Genomic DNA, 19,592 nt, shown 5'->3' with positions numbered 1-19,592 from the left:
GGCGAGTCTATTTGTGGTTCACGTTTCAATAGCGAGAGAGTTCAAAATGTCTTTCATAAGAACATAAAAAGACTGAAAAACTTTTTTTAAATAGATGTTTTCTTGCCTCTAATGGATGTTTTGGGGTTTGTTGCCCTTATATGGACTTAATTTTCTGCTTTTCCAATACAGTGGTGCTGAATGTGATTGAATTTATGCTTAGAAATATCAACCTGATTGCTTTTGGATAAATCCACATTTCTTGTGACCAGTTTTCACTGAAACTACCTTCAACTAAACTTTATATGACAGATTCAAGTCAACTTTATTGTCTTTGTAACGCTCAGGTAATAAAGGAAATAAAGTTAGTCATCTAACCAGAAGTTTAAATAGTGCAGGTTTAACATCCGGGGGAAGAATTACAGTTAATGAGCTGTAGTTTAAAAAAGAAATGAGTACGATATCAACCAGGAAGTTCTTCCTAACTACTTAATCTCGCCCTGATGAATAACATTGTTTTTGTTAGTGTGCGTATTCCTACATTTATTCACTTTTAATATATTTTGTTTTATTTTCATTTGTTGCCTCACGCCTCAAATTTTAATTTGTAATGGAGTATTTTTACAGTGTACTATTACTTAAGAGTTAGTATCAATTACTTTTACTTAAGTGAAGGACTAGTTGGATGTTATTGCCAAAACGTGCTGTTATTAATCACAGGATATTAGTTTATTTTTTCTACCCATAAATATCATCGAAGAATATCTATAAATAATTGTTAAATATGAATATCAAACATGCAACTTCTCTTGAGGGACTTAAATATTTGTATTTTTATGTCTTAGCTGTAAAGAGTTGTTTTTTTTCTATGTCGTTAGTGGAGCAGGAAACATGAATACTCAGTTTTATGCTGTAAAATGATCAGACTACTTATTTCAATGAACTAAAAGGTCAAACTGAGTAACACGTGACGTGTGGAGTTACAGGATTATAAACATAATGTCTAATGTAGTTAGTTAATCCACATCAGTAAAGCACATCTGGGGCTTCACGTGTTGAATAAAAAAGAAGTTGTCAAGTGCGCTTTAGTCAGAGCTGCTCTCCTGTTCCCACGGTGGTCGGCAACATCAAAGCCTTTCTTCTTCTTCTTTTTTCACAACTGCGGCGCTAAACGGGGTGTCAGCACGAGACCGACCCAAATGGCACACGCGGTCTACACGGAGGTGTGAATGCAAAAAAATGTTGACCACAGTCGCACCTTCAGCGTGCGCGCTGACTACCAAATGCGGAGGTGTCGACGGTGAAGAAGCTTCCCGGCACTCGCCGTAAGCGAGCGCACAGCTGGTGGTAAAGAAAGGCTCGCGGGTACAAAAGCAAGAGACGCTTTGAGCTAAAAGAACAAACAAAAGAGTTCAACAAACAACTTACAATAATGGTAATGAATCGGAGTAGAATTTCTCCGTTTGGCGCCATTGTGAAGAGAAGATGAAACAAGGTTTTGGGGGTATTCAAACTCAAACAAAAAGGAAAGAAGTGCCAAATCAGTCAGACTCGCACATCAAATGGTCAACAAATGGTCCATTTGTTGTCAGAGGCGCAGCTTCAAATTCAAATCTCTCCAGTGACCCAAGAATATCATGGAAAACTGTGGTTTCTATTGAAATATAAAATGTTACAGATTACAAAAGTGAATGGATCGATTGAATGTTTCATGTTTGTTCAAACTGATTGACTCTGAAGGTGTTTTAATACCTTATGTATTGTTTTTATCGTGCCAAAAGTAATTTTCCTTTTCCAGAAAATCATTCACATCTTCTTCTTCTGCATGTAGCAGCTTTCACAACTAACCACCACTGCAAAATTACACAGATCTGAGATTGAATAATCTACAGTGTAAAGTGACGATTCAACTCCTGTATTTTCCAGTGATTTTACGCACAACTTTTTACGCACGACTTTTTACGCACGTGTTTCCGCGTAATGTGTAACATCTTTCTTTCTTGTGTCAAGCTGATGTGTTAGTAGATGGTCAGATCGAGAAAAAAGGCTACTTCAATTATTTTAATTCAGTTTAATTTTTCAACATTATTGAGTTTAGAAAATGTGGTGAGACCGAGGAGAGGAGGGGTCAGTGGGGGGGACGGGTGGCTGCGGGGGAGGTGGTGGATTCCGGTTGTAAAAATCTCCGTACAGTCAGAGGAGGAGTCTGGGGGGACTGGCAGAGGGAAGTATAAGAGACAAGCAGAGAAAACAGCCTCTTCCTCTCATCATTTGCGGTTATCAGACTGGAAACTTTGACAGAACTCATATTGCTACTTTCCTACAGGCTTGGACTCAGACTGGGAAGGACGCGATCTCCACATTTGGACAGACAGCTTTGGAACTTCGGCTATGAAGCTGTTGCAGGAAGCGGAGGATGCAACTCATGATAAAAAGGTAAAGTAAATCCTCATTCATCTGATTTTATATATATACATAAATAGTGGCTGCTATTTTGACAATAATACTGAGATTTCATTGGGAAGTAAAAACGTTTTCTTTAGCCAATTTTTTTTTTTTTAAACATTTAAATTAAATCAAATAGTGAAATATTTCTTCTGTTTTTTGGGGGGTTATTTTGCTTCTAGTTGATCAAATCTCAGGTAGAGAAACGTCGCAGGGAGCGAATGAACCGCAGTCTGGAGAGTCTTAGGACAATGATGCTGCAGGAGCAACACCAGGTAAAAAAAAACACCAAAAAAAACTTTCAATTGTCTTCTCAGATATTCTGGAAATGCGTGTTATTATCTTTAATGCAACATAACCCATCTCCAAATGACCAAATATATGACGATACTGTCATCCATTCAGACCTCTAACAGTTCTCAGACTGTGGAAGCTGTGACAGAACTCATATTGCTGCTTTCCTACAGGCTGGCACTCAGACTCAGCGCAGAGTGGAGAAAGCTGAGATTCTGGAGCACACCGTCCTCTTCCTCCAGAACACCGCCAAAGATGGGACAAGAGCCGGAGGTAGAGGCCAGAAACACTCCTTCCGGGACGGCTTCTCCTCCTGCCTGCAGAGAGCCGCTTGCTTCCTGGGCCCTGAGGGGAAAGGCCCGTGGCTGCGCTCGGCGCTGGACGCGTCCTTCGTGGCTCGCCTCGCCCACGCAGACCCCGACCCTCCGGCCGTCCGGCGGCCCTCCGCCTCCCCGCCGCACACGAAGGCCTCCTTCCTCCGGATGCTGAGGCAGCGGTCCAAGCACAAACTGCACCCGCAGGCCTGCGGGGTGAACAGGTTTGCTCATCTCTCCCCACTTCCAGTCCAGCAAAGCTTCCCCAGAGTTCCCCAGCAGCCTCAGAAACAAAGTCGGCTTGACATCGGGGCGGAGAGCGGAGCGACCAAACGGAACTCTCCGCAGAGCTTCCCGGTCAGCCAGACTTTGTGGAGACCATGGCCCTGATCCGTCAGGCAGTGACTTCAGAACTACTTTATTTTTTATTTTATATTCACCGGCGCCGTTTATGTATCGTTCCTCAAGGAATATTTTGTTTTGTAGTCTTATGAGAACTCGTAACCTCCGAGACTGTAAATAATGTAAAAAAAAAAAGAAAGTTATTTGTACATGTGCTGTATGTGTGGTAGGGTTGACTCTACTCTTATTTAATGAGCTCAGTCAGTCGGGGCAGCTGACAGGCACAGGGACTCTCCTAGACCTGAGCTGGATCTTTGCTGCTGGGCTGAAGAACCCGTGAAGGAGGTGAGTACCACTGAGCTCCAGATATTTAATCCTCCTGCATGTGCCGCTGAAAAAAAAAAAAAAAAAAAAACTGCTTCCATCGTGATTCACGAGTGTTATACTGAACCGGATCATGATTGAGTTTCTGTCCGTCACGTTTCCAGGTGTTCCAGGGGTTTGAGGCTCGGGGAGCCCCACGCTGCCCCGCCCCCTCCTCCCCCTCACACTCACCTGTGGGCCCTGAAGTCCGCTGGCATGAGTGACATCTGTGGCTCCGTCTACAATATGTATTCTCTCTGAATTTTCACATTGTCTAATTTGCACACTAATTTATTCTGGATGTCTCCCTATGGTGAGCAGTATTCCCAGTTTTTATATATATATGAAAAATAAAACCATTTCTTAAAATATAAGAAAACTTGTCACGTGATTCTTTTGAAGTTGGATGCAACCTTTTGTCTGCAGAGACTCTTGACAGATCTTTTTAGTGTGAGTCTGCGGTGTGAAGCTCGGCCTCCTGCAGAGACATCCTGCAGGTGTGAACTCTGACCAGGAGCTACAACACATCAGTAGTTGTTCCCACTTCAAAGGCAAAAGAAAAAAAAGAGATGATCTTTGTCACACGGTGAAACTGAAAGGCTTTAAATCAAACCAATAATAAATGATAAAATTATATTAATATATATATATAATCAAGTCCAGAGCTGTCTGAGAAAACTAAATAAAAAACTATTTTACATTACGTTGTTGCTTTGCATTTACTTTTTCTAATTCTAATAGTTTTATTTCTGTAAATGCTCAACTATTCTTCTTCTTCATAATTTCTCATATATTATTGCCTCTATAACTTTATGTGACTGAAGACTTTCAAACTTACCACAGAAATAGGTTCCACTGTTTTTTCAAAATAAGAGCATCTCGTCTAACTTCCTGAAAGCTCCAACGTCAAACCAACATGTCAGCTCACATGACAGGGTGAAGCTGAATGGCGTATGTCCTGCGTTTGTTTTCATTGTAATTGACGCTCACCTCCACCCTCCACCCCCCCCCCCCACACACACACACACGCAACGCCACCCACCACCCCCGGCTGACCGGAGGCCGTTTTGTCTTCCACGCGTGTCTGGTGTCACTTCAAAGGAAGCAAAAACGTGTCTCGACACCTCCCGCAGTCCTTTGAAGTTCCGTCACACACTCAGGTGGACATTTGTCCTTCACCTGTCAGGCTGGTCTTATTAACAGGTTTTACCCCCTGAAGAAGCAAAAGTTATTAGAAAAACGACATAAAAACACATTTGATGTTTAATTAAAACGGTTAGAAATGTATGTAAACACAAAGAAAATTGTCCAAAAGCTCATTTTGGAAAATAATGAAAACATTAGCTTCTTGTTCAATTGTATTTTGGGGACATATTTAATCCGGCAGTGGTACAAATTGACTTGCTGTAGCTTTATACGTGTCTATTTATGTCTGTTTCTTTGTTTGCACATTAAGAGCAAGTTACGAGTGAAATTCTTCAATGTGTAAACAAACCTGGCCAATAAAGCTGTTTCTGATTTAGAATTCATTTACTTGATTGAGCTGAAATTAAATGGAAAAAAAAAATAAAAAAATCCACCCACTGCTGATTGTTCTGTCTCATTCAGTAAAATATACTTTCATATTAAACTGAGGATATATTTTGAATATTTAATTATTCCTGATCCTCTTTATTTCTAATTCATTGGGAGCTGTTGGATCCCGTGGGAGACACTGTTCTGGCTCTTTCTCGTGGGAAACCTGGATAGAAGCCCCCATTTGCACGTTTACGATCTGTTAGAACCACTACATCATTAAAAAGAAGTGTGTGTGTGTCTGTGTGGAGGACTGCCGGCTTTCAGGTTCCCACGCACACATTTTACGCACGCTGGTCACTCAAATGCAAATCACGCACCAGGCTGGCCTCGTCATTTTACTTCACGAGCTCATGATAGGAAAGTTTCAGGACACTTTTCACAACAAAATGTGTTATGCCTCCTTCGGGATACCTTCACCTAATTTGTGGCTGATATTCTCCTGACTAAAAACACAGACTTGTGTCTTCAATCCTCAAGTGAAGATGATGATTTCTGAACTAATGGTTGTGTATTTTTTTTTTTCCTACCTGTGAAATATTTTCACATTTTTGTTCAGCTCTGTCTTTCTAAATGAACGCCTGAGCGCGTGCCAATGTCACGGTGGAGGATCTTATTTACAAGCCGGTGACCTTTTCTGTCATTGTTGATGGAACTACTCAGTAAAAACTCTTCCCTGAAGTCGACCGTCTAAAGTTCCTTGTGACGCATTTTTTTCCAGCTGTGCACGTGTGAATGAGGCGTGAAGAGCTCGTGTGCTGCAGAAGCTGCTGCGGGTGGCTGTAGAGATCAAAGCGTTACGTGGGGTTTATAATTCCGGATATCAACGGGACGTCCCACAGTGAAAACACAGAAAAAACATGAGATGGAAATTCTTATCTGCTTATCTGTTGCACCGAAACGGAAAAATGATAATCTATCTAATCATCACATACATCAGAGATGGACAGTAACATAGTTGATTTACTTCGTAACTTTTAAGTTATGTTTAAGTTTGTATGTATTTGTTGTACTTTGCACAGTTCAGAGGAAATATTGTACTTTTTTTTTAACTCACACAAAAATCGTCACTTTACAGTAAAATTTACATTTTAAACTTGTGGTTCTTAACTTTTTGAGCTTTGTCAGTTTTTAACAGCAGACCACCAGAGAGACTTTTCGTCTCAAAATTTTTCAAATGGTTTCATGTAAAATACTAATTAGAGCCCAAACATATCAAATTAACCAAAATTTCACTTAATTATATTTGAAAACGAGAAATAAAAACACATTTGGGTCTCAAAACTTTTTCTTCTATTCTGTTTAATCATGTCAGGACTCAGATTTATCTGGTGACTCTTTGAAGGGACCTGATCCTCAGGTTGGGAACCACTGGACAAAACTACCGAAAGCAGAAGAAAAAAAACAACTCCTGATCAACTACAGAAGGTACATTACGAATACATTATTATTAATATATGCTTTTTCTCGAGTAGACTTTTGAATACAGGACTTTTACTTGTAATCGAGGATTTCTACTTCTTTTTTTTTTTTTTGTCTGTGCTGTTACTTAAAGGATTAGAGAACTTCTCCCACCACAGCAAAAGTTACATATCGTTGTTGAAGATAAACTGTTAAAATGTTTGGAGGTGGGTGAAGCAGATGGTCCCAGGCTTCCCAAACCGAGTGCTAATAAAAAAAAGTGAAGTCTGGTCGATGCACATCTGCCGTCTGACACACCAACTGCTGGATAGGTGTGACAGTGGGAGACTGTCCTGCAGCTCGTTCTCGTCGTGGAGATGTGGAGCAGGAAGCTGGATCCTCACTTTATTACCTGTTAAAACTGATACATCATTCTGAAAGTGTGCTTGGAGGAGAGGTGACTCTCGAGTTCCCACGCACCACGCATGTGTGGCATTCAAAATAATCACGGCATGTTATGACAAAAGTCCAAAAACACTTTGTCTTTTCGTTATAAAAATGGAACTTAACCCACTAATTTGAAGAGACGTGCGTAAAAGGATGGATTTTACGCGTGCTGTTGTTGTCCTTAAAAATTCATATGGTAAAAATGTGCTGCTTTTTAAGTTGCTGGAAAATGTATATTAAAAGATAAATCTTGTTAGATTATCTGATTAAAGACGACAGCTCAACCTGATTTTGGTTTTAATCGGTGTTGGATGCGAATTTCAGCGCTTTAGATGTGAACGTGGGATTTCCTCACCCAACTCTCTCTCATGGGAAAATCAAGCAGGGTGCTCAATTCACACTTCATTACCTGTTAGAGTCGATACGTTGTAATGACTGGTGTTTGGGAGGAGAGCTGGTGTCAGGTTCCCATGCGCTGGCCTCTAAAAGGCCATTTTACACAAGTACGCACAGCGACCCTTTGATTTTAATCCCATTATTTCGCAGATCTTCAAAGCTATGCATGAAGTGGTTTTACGCACAGAGTTCCCAACATTCTGCAGCGACTTTGCAGATTGTTTGTTGATTAAAAGACATATTTTGAATACAGTTTTCTATTTGGTTAGTTTTACATCCACAAATAAAGAAACAACAGTTTGGTGAATCGCGCGTGAAGGGAAGGATTTTACGCATGACATAACGGTTTCCTTCTTTGCAGTTTTGTAGAACTAATGAAAGCCTCAATCACTGAATGAGGGCTCAGTTCAAATGTTTTAGAGTTCACTTAATTTCTCGGTTCCACGCGCCACACTTTTTCTGTCACCACTCCTCAGAACCGGCTGAATGTGGACAAATCTCATTTCTCCATTCATCAGAATGGCGTGAAAGTTCTCCTTCATTTGTCTGGACTTCCCGCTGACATGTCGGATGTTTGCCACATATGTAAATGAGCGTCACACGAGCTCATGACACCTTTCACAGGCGTGTGCCGCTAACACCGGGCGGCTGCACGCGCCAGCGGATTAGTGAAGGGTCCTGCTGGCGCGCCATTCAGTCTGCATTCAGGTTCCTGTCAAAATGTGTTCAAATAAATGACTAAGAAAAGCATCTTAAAGCAAAAAGGGATTAAAATATATATATAGTTAACATTCCTGATTTTGATTTAATGTTTTAATAATAACAACCTTTATTTGTTCACTGATACTCTCCAGTTTTGACAGAGCTCAAACTACAAAAAAATATCACAACATGGTGTTTAAAAAAACAAAACAAAACAAAACAAAAAACATTTTATAGACATTAAAGGCTGCCAAACTTAGTTTGTTGACTATCTTTGGACTATTAAAGTGACGCAGTGAAATAAAGTTTGTGACTGTTGGTGGGAGGGTCGTAAAGTTACGCCCACTACTGCCTTAAAAGCCCTCACTGAAGCCTGTGGTCAGATTATGAGGTGAATGACAGACACAGAGCTACAGTTTACTGCTAAAGATCTCCCGAATTACAATCATGAAAGTGCTTCAAGATGTTGAGGACGCAAAGGCCAAGAGGAAGGTATGTGGACCATTTATGCTTTCATGAAATAATACAGATTATTTTGCAGCATACGGCTTGTTTTTCTTGAGATGCATTTTATTAATTAATTTGGATTTCATTGCTGTTTTTTAGAGTCTTAAACCTGAGGTGGAAAGACGCAGAAGAGAGAGAATAAACCGCAGCCTGGAGAGCCTGAAGGTTCTTCTGCTTTATCGACAGGTAAAGGAAACATGCCTCAGGTGGTCCGTGTGTTCGTCATGTGTTCATCACATAAGACTGAAGGTTTCTGCGTGAGGCTGAGAAACTGCTCATCGACTCTTTATTTGTGTCCTAGGAGACTCAGCGCAGAGTGGAGAAAGCTGAGATACTGGAGCACACAGTCCTCTTCCTCCAGAACACTATCAAAAGAGCTGGAGGTGGAGGCCAGAAACACTCCTTCCACGACGGCTTCTCCACCTGCGTGCAAAGAGCTGCTCACTTCCTGGGGCCTCAGGGGGAAAGCCTGAGGCTCGGAGAAGCGCTGGATGCTTCTTTTGCTGCGCGCTTCTCCCGTGCAGACTCTGCAGGCGTCTACGTCTGCGTCTGCAGCGGGACTGAAACTCACTCCCCCCCCCGCTCTGTGCTCCTCAGGAAGTCCTCCAGGTATATGCTGCAGATGCTGGTGCACAAGGCCGGGCACAGCCGGTGCATGCCTGGCTTAAACGCGCCCGGTTGCAGTCAGTCTCACGGAGAACCACGTGGCGCTCCGACGACTCCCCAGCAGTCCCACGGAGCAGCCAATCCAGCCGGCAAACCGAACCTCCTTCAGTGCCTCCCGGTCAACCGGTGTTTCTGGAGACCCTGGCCCTGATCACCACGCACGGTCTTCAGAAACAGAACTATAACGTGCTGATTAATATTCATTCAACAGCACGTGCTGGTCATTTTGGGACAATTTCAGTGCAATGTATTAGCCACAGGCTTCCTGTTTGTTTGTAAATTCTGGTTAATTTACATTTTGTATATATATATTGATCACGCCGAGAGCTGCTACAGCCTGTTCAGGCCAACTCGTGTTATTTGTGTTCATTTGTGAAACCTTTTTTGCACCTTAACTTATTTCGTTTTTCGTTTGTAAATAAATAAAAAGGAAAAATCAATTAAATGTGTGAGTTCATTTATTATATGCTGGCACGTGTCTTGAGCAGAAGTGTGGACTCGTGCTATCACACGCGCGAGGCTGAGCGGCACCATGTGGTGACGTTTCACACAATGAAATGAGCCTGATCCTTTACTTTGGAAAACTGCAACACACATGCACGTGCCCCCCAAAACATTCAGAAAAAAGATGTTCAAATCTCAAGTTCTTCTTCTGCCAGTTTATGAGTTTATAGTTCAGTTTCAACAACAACAACAAAAAATTCAAAAGATAAGGAGTCGTGCGTAAAAGCTGCCATTCTCGTGCGTAATGCGTGTTTCTTCTGCTTTGGCATTGACATTAAATGAGGTAATTGTTTTACCTGTTTAAACAGAGATTAAACTGAGAGCTGGAAATGCTGCTCCAAGCCTATGACTGTTTAGTCTCTGTATAGGCTTATCTGCTGAAAGAGTATGGTATTTCTGGTGTGCGTAAAACTGCTCTTCTGCTCTCCGATTATTTATTTGCATCGCTTTAAAGACTCGTTTATACAACGGAACAGCTCTTCCAGCCATTTGCATCTCAACCGTTAGGGGATGCACCGTGAGAACGGGGGAAGTGTCTCCTCTGTGCGCCACCTTTTGCGGAGACGTATCAGTTTTAACAGGTTGTAAAATTGTAAATGGGGCGCCATTTCCACCTTTCCCACGAGAACCTCTAACACTTCTTTAATCTGAGGACACGTTTCTCTAAAATAACGCTGAAAGAGGGAATTTGAATATTTTCCTCGAACGATTTTTACTTTGTTTTATTCAACTCAAACTGTTTTTGAAGTAAAACAGTGAACTGTTTCATCACGTGAATTTATTGTGTCTTTTGAGAAGCAACCTAGAAACTGTTGGTTCTAACTGAAGAGGAACGTTTTGATTCAAAGGCACTAAATTCACAAAACCTTTTGATCCTTTGCGTGTGTTTGAATGTGTATCACAGGCACGTGCCAGCTCTGCATGCGCAATCCCCAATCAATTCACGGCAGAGAGGACATTTCAGTTCCTGTTACATCTTCTTCAATGTCCTCTCAAATTCATATGTCAAAATGTTAAAAACAAAAATATATATATATAATTCAAATTTCAAACATAAACCAAGTATAAAATACACTTGATAATTAGGATTTAAAAAGAAATTATTTGCTGAAAGAGTTTTTCAGCTTCTCAGTTAATATCTTGCAGAATAAATGTCACCAGAAGAACTCTGACATACAGTACAACAGTGCTCCTGATTCATGATGAAAGACAAACAGTCACGATGACACAATGTACAAAAATCCATAAGAAATGCATGAAAAGTCACTTTATTGCATCCATCAGCAGCATTCTGACGTCTGCGTCGTTCTTTTATTATTTCGCCTTGAATGTTTCTGCAAAAATCAGAATACAAGCTGCTGCAAGACATTTTCATCATATATTCAACAGGAATCCGTGTCAGACATTTTATTTTATTATTTATTTGACTGTGCCGAGTAACAGAAAATTTACAACAAGTTTCCTCTCCCACACAAAACACAACAATAACAACAACAAAAAACAATAATTTATGTGAGGCTGAGTAAAAAAAAAAAAAAAAAAGGGAGGTAATTAGAGGAGGAACATCTCAGAGTAAAGCTTATTTCACAAGAATCTAACAACTACATTTGGCATTGAAATTGATCCTGTGGGGTCCAATCACGAGTGGGCCGGTCTACGTACAGGTGGGATCCGATCCGCTCAGACCAAACTGGGGAGATGTTCTGGGAAGCGTCCTGGGCCACAAGGAACTCTGAATAAGTGATCAAAAAGTTTGTTTCTGATCCAGTGCTTCCACGTGTCGCCGCCACGTCGCGGCCACTTCAGTAGATTTCTCCCGTCCCTCCACTCAAACAGTTCTGGAGATTCCTGCGAGCTCTTGTTTAGTTTTTTTCTGGTTTTGTTACCAGAAAGCAGCTGAACTGCAGAGAAAGTAGAAGAGACTCACCTGCAAACTGGCGGCTGGACGTGACCCCCCCCTCAACTGATGCATGTTGGATAATAATGAGAGGCAGTTCAGCTGTGAGCCTCCTGATGAACCTTCTGCTTTGGACTGAGATTAAAACTCTCAAAGCTTCAGCAGGTTGAGTTTGTTTCTACAAGGCTGTTTGTGTGGAGTCACTGGTGTTGTTTGACCTTTCACCTCTGGGTTTCTGCTCCGTCGAGCTCACCGCTGCTTGTTCTGCTCTGCTGTCGCCGTTTACGACCGGCCGGCGGTCTGTCGGGGGGGCAGCGTCCGTGGGAGGGGCGACCACCACCCTCTCTATGGGCTCGCTGGATGTTCTGTCCGTCACGATGAGATAGTTGGGCTCCGGCTGGTGGGCGCTGGAGCGGCGCTGCAGTGCATGCTGGGTGCAGGAGAAGGAGCGCTGCCGCGGGGCAGGCTGCGGGGACAGGAAGTGAGGCGTCGCGGCTCTGGGGGCTTCCAGATGCCGGTCACGATCCTCGTCCTCTGAGGTCACCTCCTGCAAGGTGCTGATTGGCCGAGGGGAGCGGCCCATCACTCTCGGAGGGACCAGCGCTGTTGCTGATTGGTTGAGCTGTGGCCGCCAGTTCTGAGGGGCGGGGTACTGCACTCGGGCCATCGACCAATCACTGGCAAGATTAGAAAGTCAGCAAAATATTAAACTATTGCGAAATAATTTCTCATATAAACATAACAGAACTACTTACATAAAAAAAACAAAAAACACAAATGACTTTATCTAAGTAGGTTGTTGAATTCATAACTGTATTTCGAAAAATGTAACATTTTATGAGTGTAAATTCAGCGTAAAAAACGTTTCTGTTGGTAATTAATAGAAACGGTTTATTGACTTCGTATTTGATGAGAGAAGTTGAATGGGAGTCTACGGAGCCGGAGGCTTTTTGGAGCCGACCTCTAGTGGCACTCGCTGGTATTGCAGCTGAAGACACTTCTGGATTAGCCTCATATTGCTTGTTTTAATCAACCGTAACTCTAATAGTTGTCCATCTGTGTCCGTGTGCGTGCGTTTTATTTCTGAAACCTTACTTCTGTGGCGGCGGGGTCATGTCCCGATGCGCGACGATCCCAGAGAAGGAGGCGCTTCTACCGGGCAGGCCTTGTGATCCGACCCACGGCGAGTACATCAGAGTGCGCTCCTCCCACATGACGTCGGTGGTGGAGTCGACGGGGACCGGCCCCCTGCTCATCTGATGGGCCAACAGGAGCTCCAGGACCTGGTGGTGCACGCCCTCTCTGGCCACGTCGATGGGACGGCGTCCCCTCCGGTCGTGCAGCAGGAGGTTGGCCCCGTGGAGGAGGAGAAGCCGGGCGGTGTCGTAGCAACCGTGGAGCGCGGAGAGGAAGAGCGCCGTCTCGCCCTGACAGAGAAATAATCAGAAGTACAGCTGAGGTGTCTTAGAGGAGGCACAGGAAAAAAAATGCTGCAACTGACAGCGTAGACTCAGAGCTTACCTTGTTGTCTTGCAGGTCCACGGCCGCCCCGTAGCGGATGAGGGTCCGCGCGAGGGACAGGTGGTTCACTGAGCATGCCCAGTGCAGAGCGGATCTCCCTGAGAGAGACGGTGTGAGTGGAGGGGAGGTGAGAGGGAAGAAGGGAGGGAGTAAGTCAGCCAATGAAACAACCATTACACAACAGAGTCCAGCCCAGGTGGTGAAGAGAGGGAGGGAGGGAGGGAGGAGGGGGAGGGAGGGAGGTGTGGAGATGAGCTGCCTCAGCCAAAAAAAAAAAAAAGAAAAAAAAAGGGACGTAGAAAGAGACAGAAAGGATGCAAAAAGCAAGAAGAAGAAAAGAGGGGTGAGCCACGAAGCTAATAGGTCCATCGACCTGCGCTTCGAGCCCCAGAACTCATTAACTTTGTTCTGAGTCAGAGGAGGGCAGCAGGGGAGGAGGAGGAGGAGGAGGAGGAGGAGGAGGAGCGGGAGAGGAAGTGATGAAAAGAAAGGAGAGGAGAGGAGGGACACAAAAAGAGGATGTGAGAGAGACGGGGTAAGTTACAACTCACTCAACCCCTCGGTGTACAGGCGTCAGAAAATAATGGCTCGATCATGAGCTGTAACGAAGGCCGATCAACCGGGTCAGACTGCTCCTGGCGCGGGAACGGAGCAGGAGGCAGAAATAACCTCCAGGAGGAGCTGGTCCGAGTGTCGCCTCTCGATCAACATCAGCACCCGAGTTAACGTGATCACTTGTAACGTGAACATTTGTGATGTCACCGTGGGAACGTCAGATTTTTATAGGAAGTCAAACCTTACAGGGCCATGGAGAACCCTGTTGCCATGGCGACACAGTTCAGCCGGTTTGCATCGGATGTTTTCCCTCAGAAGGTCCAGTTCGACCCTTCGGGGAACGAATTCACGGCGACGCAACCACCGGCAACGTGAACTAAAAACCCACCTGGTGTCTCCCGACCCGTCTTGGACGGTGAAGCTCCGCCCCCTCTTGAAACGTGAACGTTGAACACAAAAACGTGTAACTCGGGGCCTGATGTTGATCAAGCAACCAAACTGGGAACACTGTAATGACTTCTTCCTCCTGCTCCATCCACGTCGCTGTGCTGCAACAGGACCAGTCTGGCACATGTTTGGTTTTTCCCAGCTTTGAACTGCTATGACCACACATTGCATTTGGGCAGGTACAGTATATATTTCTTCAGGCCTCCAAAGCAACAGGACGAAGCAGGACAGGGAAGCGTTACCAGTATGATCTGTGTTGTTGACCGGCACTCCCGCTCGCAGCAGCTCCAACACCACTCGGTCCAGCCCGCTACGCACCGCTCGGATCAGAACCACGGAGCCGTCCGGGCCGCACCACTCTGCAGACTGCCGGCACGACGAGAACCAAAGTGAACGTACGACACGTACAACACAGTCACATCTTCGGATTTTAAGAGTTTTCTGTTTTTCTAAGCATTTAAGAAAGAAAGTGAAACATTAACAAAAGATACAGAAGGTCATCATTTCCCTAAAGTCACCAAATGGTCCTGAATAATACTGACTTAATACTTAAATGAACACTGTAAAAAAAATAATAAAAAACAGACCTGCTGAGGAGGGCTGAGCAGAGGAGGAGGTATGGCGTTCCTCTCCCATCCTCTAGGTGGAGCTGACGGATAAAAAACAAGACCCATTTAAGCACGAAGGACATTAATAGAAGATGGTTCACGGATAACGTGCTGATGTTCCCTTACGTTGTACAGGCCTGCGGTTCTGAGAGGGCGCGGCCCGGTAGTGTTTCTGCTCCTGGGTCCTGTGGTCACAGATGGACATGTCCTCCTGGCGCCTGGAGCACCTCACGTTGATGTCTTCCATTGAACTCTGGGTGAAGTCCGTGTCACTTCCTACATCCTGGTCCCGTTTGAGAGGCCTGAAAACCAACAGAGCAGTTTGGATACGACACATTGAGAAACTGTTCTCCTTTCCTCTTTTTTTTATTTTAATTTTTTTATTAATGGGTTACCAAAGAGCTCTGGATCACTTCCAAACACAAGAATACAGGATTGTATATTTACTGCCTCAGGACCACACGTTTTCTCATCAAATCTAAAAGATTTGAATGCTATTTTTCCCTTTATTTGATAGAATAACAGGACAGAAAGATAATAAAGATTGCAGCAAAGGTTCTCAGCAGCAACTCAACAGAAAATATTGCGTCCTTTCCCACTAAACCTCCAGGGCACCCACGATATCTGCTCATATAAAAACTAATTATTTAAGCACCAACATTCACAGACGAAAGAATGAGATAAATAATCTCAAATATTTAAATCTAAATAAACGTCTGTTTAATCACCATCTCTCGCTGTATCAGGGAACCCGATGCTGATTGAGGATGGTGCCCACTGAAGGAAGCCCAATACATCTGCAGTATTACAAACTGCTTTGGATGTTTAAGAAATAAAGTCCAAAAACACAGCTGCAATTACCGCTTATGACCATAGGGGTCGCCAAAGAGACCAAAATGGAGATCTTACAGATTGTAATTTTAAAGTTTATGGGAAGTTTGCTTTTCACCTGCTTTAGGGAAATGTAATGTGTAATAAATGCATGTAAAGGAGAGACGTTTTCCAGGAGAGAAGTGAAAGGGAACCTTAACGTGAGCGACAGGAAAAACTGACGTTCAGTCTTTGTAATAACTGAACCGGATGAGTTTCAGAAAACCCTGACATCATTCCTCCAGCAGTCAAAACATCCTCTCACCGCATTCGGATGGCGTCCTCCCCCAGCGGCTCCCTCCTCCTCTTCTTCTCTGCCTCCTTTGCCTTCTTCTTCTTCCTCAGGCTGAGCTTCTCTTTCTCTCTGCTGGTTCTGACCCGTTGTTGTTCTTGCTGGGCCGCGTGAGGTACCCAGGCCTTAGGTTTGCCGTCCTGCTCGGTGGCTTTGGACCGGTGTCTCGGCCGGTCGCTGCAGTTCCTCTCCGCCCGCCGCCGCCTCACCCTCCTCACCGCTAGGAACACCACCAGAGGCAGCACAAGAAGCAGGCCTATTGCTATGGCAACCACGGCCCAGAGCCAGGCAGGGGTCGGTTCTTTGAACGAAAGAACGAAATAATACTTTTAATTGTGGCTGCACTAATGAAGAAAATGTATATTATTTGCCTCGATTAGAAAATCTTAAAATGTGTTAACAAATGCCTTTAAAAAAAACAACAACTAAAAAACAATTACACACTGGAAACACAAAGGTGTTTTCTGGTGTTTCGTTTGGACGAAAGTCAAAGCTGGAAGTGTGTGTGTGTGGAGACAGGACACGCGAGCCTACCTTTGACTTCCTTGTTCACCGTTTCGTCCTCTCTGCTTCCTATTTCCTCTCGGACACCTCTCACGCTGATGATGGCCTTCAGCTCCGGCAGGGCGGGGAACGAGGAGGGCTTCAGCAGCATGACGGCACGAAGGAAACTGGCGGCCTCGGTGGCGTAGGGGAAACAGGTAGAGGGCGAGCGGGAGCACGGCCTGTTGTCCACTTGGAGGAAAAGGAGGGAGCTGGGAGAGAAAGGGAGGGAAGGAAACGGCAGGGGAGGACAGGTAAGCAAAGTCTGAGTCATTTCTCTTCAACCTTATTGTACAAAGTTCATGTTGCGGTAATTATCTCAGACCACAAGACGTATGTTGGTTGTTTGACCCAAAAGTGTGAACAGAGGCGTAAAAGAAAGAAAACTTCAAACGGCCCGTGGAAGGAATTTAAATCGATGAATCTAATATCTCGACACTTTTTAAGACTCTGAATCGTGCCTGAAACATTTCACCCACCCGTTTGAGTCCGCCGTCGACGCCTGAGCCAGCAGGTCGGCGAGCTCCTGCGGGTCGAAGTCGAACAGGTTCCTGTTGACGGCGAGAGGAACGTTGCCTCTCAGCTTGAGCGGCGACTGCAGCAGGACGCTGAGGGCCCACAGCAGAGAGCTGTTGGAGAAGGCGCCGCGCTGTTGAGGGATGTTGGCGTGAAGGACCAGGGTGCCTCTGGCCCACAGGGGGCTCTGGTGCTTGAAGCAGTCGCTGCCGTCCCACCCGCAGGGGGCGCTGTCGCATCCTTGCTCGCAGTGGGAGTTGGCGTAGTGGTCGCGGCAGTACTGAATGTGGTCCGGACTGAGAGCCGCGATGGGAGCGTTAAAAGGCACGTAAAGAAAGAGACAGAAGGATCTGACTTACCAGGTACCGCTGGTGGTTTTACGCTGCCTGTAGGTGACTTTAGGACATTTCATGACTAAACTCGTCATCTATGTAAATACAGATTTTACAATTGTGTGTTTTATACAGTTTTTTGTGTTTTTAACTGTTATAATTAATTATTGCACTTCCAGGTTGCCTGCAATTTATTTTAGCATCTCAGCATTTAATATTCCTTCACACTACGGTACTGAGGAATTAAAAATGCAAAATGATTCCCTGAGGAGGAGGAGGAGGAGGAGGAGCAGAGGAAGAAGGAGGAAGAGGAGAAGGAGGAAGAGGAGGAGGAAAAAGAAGAAGAAAGAAGAGCAGAGGAAGAAACAGAAGAACAAGAAGAATAAGAAGGAGGAGAAGATGGAGGAGGAGGAGGAGAGAGAAGAAGAAGCACTAACATAGATAAAAGCTTAATAACCGTGATTAAGAATGAAACCATAAAACGTTCTAATTTAAAACATTCACATGAACATAGAACAGTTTTTAATGGTTCTACAACTCAAATGAAAAAGTCTAATATTAGTGCTGAAATTAAACAGTGAAGTTATTTTACTTGCAGTGGCCCCGGTCCTTCAGGCAGTCGAAGCCGTCTCGGAGACACTCGGGCTCCGTACACTCTTTGTCACACGACCCGTCTCCAAACTTGTCCTTACACTTGCGGTTCACTGGACAATGTCCCCACGGATCACCAGACACAGCTGTGGACACAGACGCAGATCCGTGCCCAAAAAAAAAGTGAACCACGTCACACGTATATTATATTTAACAGTAGAAGGTTCATTATTTCAGCCTATTTGAGTACCAAACTGTTTTCTTTAAGTATTTTATCTCCAGACCGACTCACCCACGTATTCAACCGCCTCATTGTTTCAGACCATTAGCAACAACTCACAACAATGCAGGTCGAGCTGTGAAAGGTGGGTCCTGATACGGACCGTTAAAGGGAGCAGGAAACGGGCCCGACATAAACAGGAAGTTTCCAGGAGAAGCGAATAGCAACAGGAAATGGAGTGGGTCGGGAACTTGATAAAGGTCGGAGGTCGTCACCGTGGCAATGAGGAATGTGATGGAGTTGGACAATGGGGCTTGGCAGGTGTGTGCGGGGACATTAAAATCGTCGCAGAAAAAAATAAAAACGTGGACAATGGAGCCAAAATTAGACGTGTTTAAAAAAATGTACACTTTTGTTTCACTCAAATAGTAAAGGGAGACTTTCTGGTGAAAAAAAGGAGTACAAATAATTGTTTTTACATTTATATAGATATAACTGAAGGGAATTCAAACACTAAAACCACGCAAATAAAGAAAACAAAACTGCTGACATAAGTAAAACTTTGTGAAAAAAGACTAAATATGGATATTTAAAAAATAAATAAATAAATAAAAAAAAATCGATTAATAACGCATTCCACATTTTAAGCAATTATATGTAAACCAAAAGCTTAAGGTACCTTTTTAAAAAAAAAAAAATTTTAATTATACACTTTCGACAATAAATGGCACTTTTCTCAAATGAAACTTTCTTTCTGTAGACGGAGGTTTAAGTTTCAACGCACGCTGAACATATAGGTGTAGGTTCAAAGTGGGACTGACTCACCTTGACATGTCCAGCTCAGTCCCAACAGGACAAACGTCCTCAGAGCCGACATCTTCGGGGTCACCCGGCTGTGGGCCCGTTCTCCTCTCCGGTCCGGCTGCTCGTTCACCGCTGAGCCTCAAACGGCTTCTGATGTGCACGAAGCTCAGCTGAGACTCACTCTGCCGCTCACGCCGAACGGTTAACTCGGAGTGAAGTCACCCAACCCCATCACCACCGCCCCCCCGACACCTTCCAGCAACACCACCCAGCACACACTGTTCACTCGCTTTTTTTTTTTTTTTGTCAGAGGCCCTGCGGATATCTGGACAACTTCCTGCCACTGTGTGGAGAAGAATAGGAAGGGCGATAACCATGTGTGTGTGTGTGTGTGTGTGTGTGTGTGTGTGTGTGTGTGTGTGTGTGTGTGGTTCTTACTGTGTTTCTGGAGGTTCTTGGGT

The 19,592-nt window shown here is 44.2% G+C and overlaps 3 protein-coding genes across 3 annotated transcripts; 2 read left to right on the top strand and 1 right to left on the bottom strand.

Annotated features, from left to right (window-relative positions):
* The first annotated feature begins 2,370 nt into the window (after nucleotides 1-2,370).
* On the top strand, nucleotides 2,371-3,422 carry LOC138630556 (transcription factor HES-5-like). Its single transcript, XM_069714984.1, has 3 exons — nucleotides 2,371-2,415; nucleotides 2,607-2,699; nucleotides 2,904-3,422. The coding sequence occupies exons 1-3, from the start codon at nucleotides 2,371-2,373 to the stop codon at nucleotides 3,420-3,422; spliced, it is 657 nt and encodes a 218-aa protein (XP_069571085.1).
* Nucleotides 3,423-8,705: 5,283 nt separating this feature from the next.
* On the top strand, nucleotides 8,706-9,582 carry LOC138630586 (transcription factor HES-7-like). Its single transcript, XM_069715022.1, has 3 exons — nucleotides 8,706-8,750; nucleotides 8,865-8,951; nucleotides 9,067-9,582. The coding sequence occupies exons 1-3, from the start codon at nucleotides 8,706-8,708 to the stop codon at nucleotides 9,580-9,582; spliced, it is 648 nt and encodes a 215-aa protein (XP_069571123.1).
* A 957-nt stretch (nucleotides 9,583-10,539) lies between these two features.
* On the bottom strand, nucleotides 10,540-19,325 carry notchl (notch receptor, like). The gene is made up of 11 exons (XM_069715007.1): nucleotides 19,153-19,325; nucleotides 18,109-18,253; nucleotides 17,148-17,480; nucleotides 16,660-16,880; nucleotides 16,099-16,426; nucleotides 15,090-15,265; nucleotides 14,943-15,004; nucleotides 14,598-14,721; nucleotides 13,354-13,451; nucleotides 12,928-13,259; nucleotides 10,540-12,509 (listed from the first exon to the last, which is right to left on the bottom strand). Exons 1-11 carry the CDS (start codon nucleotides 19,202-19,204, stop codon nucleotides 12,011-12,013), a joined length of 2,370 nt encoding a protein of 789 aa, XP_069571108.1. The 5' UTR covers nucleotides 19,205-19,325; the 3' UTR covers nucleotides 10,540-12,010.
* Nucleotides 19,326-19,592: the final 267 nt, after the last annotated feature.

The sequence above is a fragment of the Brachyistius frenatus genome, unplaced genomic scaffold (genome assembly GCF_029030835.1).
Source record: "Brachyistius frenatus isolate BFR_SWC_R1_liver_20210118 unplaced genomic scaffold, ASM2903083v1 Contig_137, whole genome shotgun sequence".
In the NCBI taxonomy this organism is placed as follows: Eukaryota; Metazoa; Chordata; class Actinopteri; family Embiotocidae; genus Brachyistius; species Brachyistius frenatus.
This window is presented reverse-complemented; position numbering and strand designations above follow the sequence as displayed.

Coding starts and splice junctions, on each gene's coding strand:
- LOC138630556 (XM_069714984.1), top strand. CDS start 2,371: ATGAAGCTGTTGCAGGAAGCGGAGGATGCAACTCATGATAAAAAG. Junction 2,416..2,606: donor ATGCAACTCATGATAAAAAG/GTAAAGTAAATC, acceptor TTTTGCTTCTAG/TTGATCAAATCTCAGGTAGA. Junction 2,700..2,903: donor TGCTGCAGGAGCAACACCAG/GTAAAAAAAAAC, acceptor GCTGGCACTCAG/ACTCAGCGCAGAGTGGAGAA.
- LOC138630586 (XM_069715022.1), top strand. CDS start 8,706: ATGAAAGTGCTTCAAGATGTTGAGGACGCAAAGGCCAAGAGGAAG. Junction 8,751..8,864: donor ACGCAAAGGCCAAGAGGAAG/GTATGTGGACCA, acceptor GCTGTTTTTTAG/AGTCTTAAACCTGAGGTGGA. Junction 8,952..9,066: donor TTCTTCTGCTTTATCGACAG/GTAAAGGAAACA, acceptor TTTGTGTCCTAG/GAGACTCAGCGCAGAGTGGA.
- notchl (XM_069715007.1), bottom strand. CDS start 19,204: ATGTCGGCTCTGAGGACGTTTGTCCTGTTGGGACTGAGCTGGACATGT. Junction 17,481..18,108: donor AAGGACCGGGGCCACTGCAA/GTAAAATAACTT, acceptor CGCGGCTCTCAG/TCCGGACCACATTCAGTACT. Junction 12,510..12,927: donor ATGACCCCGCCGCCACAGAA/GTAAGGTTTCAG, acceptor TAATCTTGCCAG/TGATTGGTCGATGGCCCGAG.